This window comes from Pteropus vampyrus, unplaced genomic scaffold, assembly GCF_000151845.1.
Source record: "Pteropus vampyrus isolate Shadow unplaced genomic scaffold, Pvam_2.0 Scaffold5, whole genome shotgun sequence".
Lineage (NCBI taxonomy): Eukaryota > Metazoa > Chordata > Mammalia > Chiroptera > Pteropodidae > Pteropus > Pteropus vampyrus.
This window is the reverse complement of record NW_011888786.1, coordinates 17174533-17183617: the sequence shown is the minus strand read 5'-3', so window position 1 is coordinate 17183617 and position 9085 is coordinate 17174533. Positions and strand designations below refer to the sequence as shown.

Genomic DNA, 9085 nt, shown 5'->3' with positions numbered 1-9085 from the left:
CAAAAAAGGCTACTGGGTGAGGCAATAATGAAAAAAGTTGGGAAACACTGTATCAACCCTTAATTGTTAACACTGCAAAACAGCAGTGTTGGAACCAGAGTTAACTTTCCTCCTCTAGGGACGGCATTTGGAATGTGAACTGTTACGTGTTGGTTTTAACTCTGATGGCAAACAGTGACTTTTTTTTCTTTTGTCTCTAGAGCATTCGTTGTGGTTCGCTGCAAAGAGTAGTAACTTTAAAAAGCAATGGAAAGGTTAGGAGTCAGTAATGACATCAGGCCTTGCAAATTAAACATACAAGAGAAAGGTGAAAATTCACTGTAGGCTTTTGTCCTTGGGAGCTTGGCCACTCTAGAAGAGGGGACAAGAACATTGTGTGCCTGTGCGTGGCGGTGGGTAGGAACCCCAGAAGCTTAGATTCAATTTGCTTTTGTTGACAGCCATGTACAAAATGGATTGTAAGAAAAAAATAATATTAGAAATCTAATTAAGTCAGTCCATATTAAGTTAACTTGTATGTGTGATGAACACTTGAAATTTCAAGCTGTCTGGCCTGAGCTAAGGTCTTCTGTGTTAAGGAAGCAGAGTTAAGCCGAACGGCCCACCTGGAAAATTATATTATATGCAGGATTATATGTTGGATAAACTTGATACTACTTGGACATCCAGAGTTTAGAGCTTATTATTTGGGCACATAGAAATCATTAGAATACTGGTCTCTTAAGACATATATTTTATTACATACTGAGCAAAACAAGCTCTGCATTCAGAGGAGCAGCAGCATGTAAATCTTCCCTGTGGTTCAGGAGGAGAGAAATGTTACATTGTCATGATGTGTAGGAAGCAAAACTATCTTAGACCTGCTTTCCTCTGTCTAGATCATACTAAATCCCCACGTGATAAAAGTTGTTGGCAGTTGGTGACATCTTGCGAGTTTGCCTTGGGAAAGTACCCCCGCCCCCTTCTCTAGGGCCCCAAGGCCTCATCTGTGGACTGAAGGAACTAAATTTGGTGTTTTTCCAACAGCTTTTCAGTTGTGATAATTCTGTGATTACTCATCTTTTTCATGCCATTTTAACTTTTTTGTTATTTTTTACCTCTTAGCAAATGCTGATGTTTTAAAGGCAATGGTAGCAGATAACAGCCTGTATGATCCTGAAAGGTGAGTGCTTCTCCCTCCATTTCATGGGACATGTTTTTAAATTGTTTGCTAGAGCAGGTTTCCCAACTTTGGCACTATTGACATTTGGGCCAGATAATCATTTGTCGTGGGGAACTGTCCTGTGCCTTGGAGAATGTTTAACAACATTCTTGGCCTCTGCTCACTGGATGCCAGTGTTCCTCTCTCCTCAAAATGTCTCTGCAGTTGTTAACGTCCCCTGGGGGCAGAGTCACCCGCAGTCCGAACTGTGGTGTTAGAGAATGGCCATGGGAGGAAGTAAGAGCCTGGGTTTGGGGACCTGGGTTGAGTCTTACCTCTGCAACTTATTGAGCATCTCTTCTTGGCGAAGTTAACTGACCACTCTGAACTCAAGTTTCATCACCTATAAGATGTAGACAGCCACTTTACCAACTTTATTGGGTTATTATAAGGAATACAAAATGCCGCAGGCATCGAATGACTTCCATGAACAATGATGAGTAAATGAAAAGCCGGGCTGGTTTGGGGGCACCTGCTAAGTTTTAGTTTTGTATTACCATTTTTAGGTTATGGTTGTTGAGCATCTTAGTCCTTCCTAATCAGTTACAGAACGATGTTGCTATATATTTTTTCATTTCTTCAATAAAGAGCATTTATTGAGTGCCTGCTGTATGCTGGCTGCTATGCTGGAGCTGGGCATTCAGATCCTTGCCATGGAGGACTTGGCCTCGTGGGGTTCGGAGACGTGTGTGAGGCCTTATGGTGGAGAGCATGAGAGTGCTATAGAAGTAGAGACTTGGGCCACTGGAAGCTCATGGAAGAGCCACAGAAGAAGTGCCAGGCATGTGACAAGCAGAGACAAGAGGCAGGGGCAGCTTGTAGGCAGAGAAAGACCAGGAGAAAAGGCCCTGGAATGTAAAACTGTGGGACACACCTGGGAAGGTTCAGTCCGGGGTGAGAATAGCAAGAAGGACCAGGAAGGCCAGTTGGGACCTAGTGACATGGCAGGGAGTGTGGCCCTTTCTCTGCTTTATTCTGCAGGTGGTGCACCCAGCCCATCTCAGTTATTTAATATGTGCTCGTCAGACTGGCCATGTTAGCCTTGCATTTTAGCATGGTGACTCTGCAGGAAGGTTAGTTTAGGAAACTGATGGTGTAGTCACAGGACAGACAAGCTGTGACTTCTCCTGCATTCCAGCCCCAAGCACAGACACCTGGTGTTAGCTCACGGTATCTTTGCCTCTGTCACCTTTGGGCATCATGTAATGCCTTCATGGGGTTTTATGCACAGCAGGTGCTTGATAAATGATTGTTGAACAAATGTTGTTAAACTTTTGAATTCAACCTTCTACTGTGTGGTATTAATTTAATATTGTTTTACCTAAAGCTGCTGCTGAGTGTTTTTATTTTAACAATCTAAAGAGCATCCCCTAAAGAGTACCAGGTCGCTATTGGTTGAAACTGTCTCCTCAGCCATGGGCTACACTTCTTCCTTAATGTGCAAGCAGGCTGGTTTCAGCAGCATAAAGGCTGGTTTATGCAGTCATAAGACTTCCATGTGCCTCTGAGGCTCTTGGCACAGTCTCAGGTGGCAGAATTTGCTGTGACGCAGCGCCCCACCTACACCCACCTACAGCCACTTACACCACCTCTGAGGGCTGGTTCCTGGTCAGGCTAGCGCTGTCCTGGCTTCATTCCTCCTTTCCTAGTGGACCAGAGCCTTGACATGTGCCTTTGGAGAGTAGCCAACCTCTGCCCTCTATGCTTCTGCTTTTTTCGTTTTGGATGGTCTGGCTGTATTTCTTCCAGATTATCAAAGCGATCGCTTTGTTTTTACCACTATCTGATGGTTAAGATCATAGTTTCTAGAATTAAGACTTTCTAGATTTGGAGCTCGGATCCATCACTTATTAGCTCTGTGACCTTGGCAGTTTATTAAACTTCTCTGAGCCTCGAATTTTTAAAATGAAGAAATTAATAATACCTACCTTATAAGGTTCTGTAAATATTAATTAAATTAACATACATAAATGCTTAGACTACTGTTAGCTATTTTGTATTACTGTTTTCAATTCCATCAGCATCTCTTTTGAGTACCACTTTTGATATCTTAACCTAAAAGCTTTCTTCCTTGATGCATTAGTTAGATTGGATCAAATATTCTAAGTAATTTGATAATTTGATTTGAATTTAAGTTTATCAATCCTCCAGGGCATTTCTTTGCTTAGAAATCTAGGCAGGCATTTTGTTTTGTGTGAGAAATTAGTATGGTCGCATGAGAATGGAGATCAGTCATTTATAAGAAACGTACTCCTTTAAAGACAAACAGTGCATCATCATTAGAAGCAGGGGCTTATTTCTAGCCAGTAATTCCATTCTAGAAGCGATAAATCACATTACTGCTGTTTCGAATGAGCTGTCATTGCATAGTCATAAGAGCTGAGTATTTGCTGCCTAAGACCAGTTCACAAAGCACATTTGTTTAAATGAAAGAGGCATTTTTTTTTCTTTTGATTTAAACCTGCTTCTTACATGGCCGGGGGGAGATTGCTTAGCTGGTGTTTCTTTTAAGTAATCAGTTCTAACATTACCTTTTCTTTCCACCTTAGCCCTGTGACTCCCAGCACTCCTGGGAGCCCACCTGTGAGCCCTGGGCCCTTGTCACCAGGTGGCACTCCAGGGAAGCACATCTGTGGCCACCATCTACACACAGTGGGCGGTGCTGTCGAGAGGGATGTGTGTCATCGGTGTAGGCACAAGCGATGGCACTTCATAAAACCCGCCAGCAAGTCCAAAGAAGGCCGTCCAAGGCGTCAAGGAGAGGTCACTGTCCTGTCAGTGGGCAGGTAAGATCCCTGTGGATGCTTTGGCTTTGTGTGACATTGTTGCTGTGGTGTGTGGGTTCGTACTGACTTGTTAACTATAGAGTATATTCTGCTTAGCCTGGCTCGGGTCCTACCTCTGGGCTTTTCAGGAGTTATCTGGTGTGAGTTCTGCATTTTTTCTAGCAGCAGAGGAATCTTGACAGGTAGCTATTGCTGGATCAGATGTCAGATGTATTAATCGAGGTAAAAAATTAATTACTTGCTGTATTAGGGTTCTCCAGAGAAGCAGAACCAATAAAATATAGATAGATATAGATGAGAGAAGATTTATTATTGGAATTGGCTCATGATTATGGAAGCCAAGAAGCCCCATGAGCTGCTGTCTGCAAGCTGGAGAACCAGGAGAGCTGGTGGTGTAATTCAGTCCAAGTCCAAAGGCCTGAGAGCCAGGACGGCTGATGTCCAAGGGCAGGAGAAGACATGTGTCCCAGCCTGAGCAAATAGAGCGAATTCACCCTTCCTCTCCCCTTTTTTTTTTTTTATTCAAGCCCTCAGGGGATCAGATGACGCCCCTACATTGGTGAGGGTGACCTTTACTCAGACTACCGATTCAAATGCTAATCTCTCCTGGAAACACCTCAGACACACCCAGAAATAACAGTTTTACCAGTCCAGCTGACACATAAAATTAACCATCGCACTTGCTGTAATAGTTAAAGCCCAAATATCAACTGTTTACGGAATAGAAGTTTATGTTTCACTTGTGGAAATCAGCAGATCAGTGCGTGGCTCTTCAAGCAGTCATCCAGAGTCCCAGGTCGTCCACCTTGTGGCTCTGCCAGGTTCGCTAGCAGAAGGAGAAAGTACATAGAGCATTGTTCATAAGAGGTTTTAGTGAGAAGGGCCTGGAAGTGGCACATTTCATTTTGCTCACGTTCCACTGTCTAGAACTCCATCACTTGGCTTGACCTAACTGCCAGGTGTCTGGGAAATGTGTCCAGCCATGTGCCAGGAAGAAGGAAAGCGATGGAGCTGGTCCACTGCTCTCCAGTCGGTGCCACGTAAGATCCATGTAGAGTCCTGTGACTACTTCCATGTACTTCACCTCACCTGAGTCCTGGGTTTTCCAGTCCTAAAGTACTATTTATGTGTGATCCATATGATATGGAGATCTTGCAGTTCAAGCGATGAGTTACTTTGACTACATGTAGAGTGTTTTCGCAGCGGAATGCTTTTGCAGTATCTGCTGTCTCGATTCTGAGTCTCACGCAGGGGCTGCATTGCTAATGCTATGTTTAGACAGGCAGAAGAGAGTAATGGTTACGAGCGTGCATGCTGAAGCCAGACTGGGGAGGCACCGAGCAAAAGTTGACAGTACTGCATATGTGACCCTTCTGTCTCTACTGACAAACTGTGGGAAGAGCAGCCTGGACTCATTGCATCTCCCTCGTTTGAGTCTTGGTACCACTACCTAAAAACTCTTGCTTCTCTCCCTGCCTCAGTTCCGGCCTCTATAAAATGGGGATGAAAATAACACTCACCTCATTAAGTTGCTGTGAGTAAATAAGTTGATTTAGGTAAAAGTCTTAGATTAGTTTTTGGCACTTTAATGCACTCAAGAAATGGTGGTTATTATCATCATCATCATTATTATTACTATTTTAACTCAGTTGATTTTCATCGTGTGTAGCATAAACAATGAGGAGACTGCAGGGCTGTTTGCCACTTCCAGCAAAACAGTACAACTCATGACCACGCTGCTTTATTAAGAAGCAAAGTCATGGGAATTTATGAATGCTGAATGTAATGAGAACCTGTAGCTTGTTTAGACAAAGCATAGTTTGTTTTAAAAAAAAAAAAAATCTGCTGAACTGTTCAACTCAGATTCAACATGCCTTTTTTAAATGCCCCAAGTCCAGCTCTCTTTCTTTGGCGTAGAAATACTAGGAGCATTTGACTGTTGGCAGCCTGCTTTTCAGCATGTGCTGCTTGCAGGGTCTTCAGTTTGACAGGGTAGAGCTGTGGTTACACTGTTTCCTTAATCCTCCTTTCGCTTACTTAGTCTCTCTCCTCCTGATGGTGCGTAATCTCATTTTGGACAAAGAATTTACTTGAGATCCTTTTAAAGGAACTTAAGGCCAGAACTAGAAAGAAGCTGTTATGAAAGACTTCAGAGATTTCATGATGATGGAGTAGGAAAACAGTCAAATTCAGCAAATTTAACCTCTCTTAATCACTAATGAAAATTTCCTTAACTTTTTTCTTAATCTTTAATGAAAATTAACCCAAATTTGTTAAAAAACAAAAAAACAAAAAACGACAAAAACTGGACACAAAACCTCATTCTGACCAATAACTGATAAAATGCATAGTTGGGGCTCTGTTGGCCGTGTGTGTGTGTGTTTATGTGGAGATTGGATTCTCTGACAGGTATACTTTGTGTAAGTCATATCTGGAGTGAACATTTTGGTTATGTCATTACGTCCGTCCAATTTGCAAACTAGTCATGCTTTTATCCAGCCTTTTGTGGTTAAAACAACTGATACTTTAGAAACCACAACTCTGGGGCTGTGTAATACTTGAGTACCATGTTTTTAATGCATTTTCCATGCTCTGTAAAGTATCCAGAGTAGTCCGTGACATGCATCAAGTGAAAATCAGCCGGCAGGTTTGCCTGGGGCAGGGGAATTTGCTGGCAAGAGTGCCCCTCTGTCCTAACTTTGGGCTGGGATCCTCTGGGTGGATGATTTTTGATTCACCCATAATTCTTGTTTACTGGAAGCGCAAAACCCATCATATCTCTTCTTTGCCCCTCAGGTTTAGAGTCACGAAAGTGGAACACAAGTCAAATCAGAAGGAGCGGAGAAGTTTGATGTCGGTTAGTGGGACCGAAAGCGTCAATGGAGAGGTCCCTGTGACACCTGTGAAGAGAGAACAAAGTGACACGGAGTAGCAGGTGAGTTGTAGTTTTGGTGACACTGGGGACGGGGTGGTACGTGGTGGCGGAAGGTACTAAGAGCCTCCCCGGGGTGTGTGGAGTATAGCAATGACTTGGCAGGGAACTGAGCCAGCTCTCCTGGAACTGGCAGGACTGGAGGAGACTGAACGTGATTACTCGTCTGTCCAGAGTTTCTTATAAAGAGGCCGCAGATGTGGGGGCCCCCCCCAGGGGCTTGGCCTGCATGATAACGAGGAGAGGATTACGTATGACATACTCTGGAGTGATGGGGATTGTGCAAACCAGAAACCACATAACCCATCTATAGAGCTTGCATTACCACAAAGCAGAGGCACTTAATGTAAGAGTCTATGCAAAAAAAAAAAAATTTAGAAATCTAGACTTTTTAAATGTGAAATCTCCACAGGTTTTTAAATGTTGCAAGCATATTAGATTTCTTTTAAAAACCATGCAGGCCAAATGAAATATAATCTTATTGTCATTTTTGGGTAAACTGTGATTTTTAAAGGCTAGAGCAAGCTTTTTCCATTGAGTTGAAAACCAGTTTTCTTTGATGTGCCATAGTTCTAAAATACTCTCAGTAGGAATATTATTGTTTCCTCCAAATATTTTGAAGCAATTTAAAAGCAAAGCGAAGGCTTCTTGGTTTGGCAGTTTTAATTTTGGGAGCTATTGCTTAAAAGAAAAAAAAAAGCCTGTAATAATTTAATATTGGCTTTGATTTTATCTTACTCTTTTCTTCCTGTCTTGGCTTGAGTAGCATTCATCCTTTTCATGTTTCTTATTATATGTAAAGGGATGAGTGTGAGGACTCAGGCGTGATCATGCTCCAAAAGCTATAAAAGAACCGTCAGAGCCTGAACATTAAGGCCTAAGAGGGGAGGGTGGGTCTCGAGAGAGTGGATGGTGGGGTCCTCGAAGGCCCCTGGAAATAGCAGTGTTGAACCTGAGCCCTGAAGTCAGGAAAGCAGGTTTAAATGCCGGTTTGCCACACACTAGCACTGAGGCCTGGGCAAGGTGTTTGGTTTTTCATGCCTCACTGGAAAATGGAAATGGTGCTCCCTGCCTAAGCGAGTGGCATGAGATTTCCATGAGATGGCACATGAGGCCCAGGACCAGACATGTAAGAAACGCTCAGTCAGTGCTGCTGGTTATTAATTGTTCATTCACTTTTGGTTGGTATAGCTGAGTGGGTGAGAGAAGTGGTTTTTGAGTGAAGCTTCTCTGGTTATCCGCCCAGGCTCAGAGGATGACCTGGAAGTAATCTGGAAGAGTGTGCTCCTGATTGTGTAGACACGGGGGGCTCTGATAGCTTTCCAGCACTAGTTACTTCAGTCTTGCCTTCCGAGAGATCTGGCCCCTTCCCCTGAGTTTAGGAGGTGAACAGAGCCTTTCTTTAAAGAAGAGAAACAGAGCAGACCAGTTACACTCTTCTCCCATCCTAGGATGCTCATGAAGGGGCAGCCTGGACCCATGAAGGGAGAACGCTTCCACCAGTGATCTAGAACTTCCTGGTCTAATATGGTAGCCTCGAGTCACCTGTGGCTACTTAAATTTAAGTTAATTAAAACTTTAGTTCTGCAGTTGCCCTAATCACATTTCAGATGTTCAGCAGCCACAGAGGGCCACAGGGTCTGCATACTGGACAGAGCAGATGCAAAACATTTCATCACTGCAGAAAGTTTTATTGGAAAGTGTAGATGGTATGTTAGGTGTTAGAATTGGAATCCTGAGTGACCCTGGTAAATTAGAGAAGGATTCAGGTTAAAGTCTGTCTGCAAAGAGAAGCATTTGGCTATTCAAGTCTAAGGTGAGGAAGGCCCAGCCTTTTTAGCTGCAAAGAAAGCGTGGGTGGTAGTGACAGTCTGAGTATGCGTCATCAAGCTGGCCCTGTGTTCAGATGGAGATGGAGCAGACCCGGAAGAAGATAATGCTCACTGTCAGGCAGGAAGTGCAAGACTTGGCCGATTAGGGCCCCGCTAATGTCCTTTGGCTGGATTTGGCCACTACTGACCGGAGGGAAGAACTCAAGATTTGGGAAGATTAAAGAATTAGGATTGCTTAGCTGGTTTTCTTGCTCCAAAATCTGTCTTTTGTCTGACTATAGGAATCAGATCTAGTCATCTGAAGTCCTGACCACATCTAACTGGTTTAAATTTG

The 9085-nt window shown here is 43.4% G+C and overlaps 1 protein-coding gene across 1 annotated transcript in view; it reads left to right on the top strand.

The window, feature by feature from the left end:
* Positions 1–9085, top strand: part of RELL1 (RELT like 1) — a 53749-nt gene that overhangs the window by 33465 nt on the left and 11199 nt on the right. Inside the window, exons 4-6 of the mRNA XM_011365622.2 lie at positions 1105–1162; positions 3751–3987; positions 6784–6922. Coding sequence (XP_011363924.1) covers positions 1105–1162; positions 3751–3987; positions 6784–6919 — 431 coding nt within the window. The 3' untranslated portion in view covers positions 6920–6922. The remainder of the gene's footprint in view (positions 1–1104; positions 1163–3750; positions 3988–6783; positions 6923–9085) is intronic.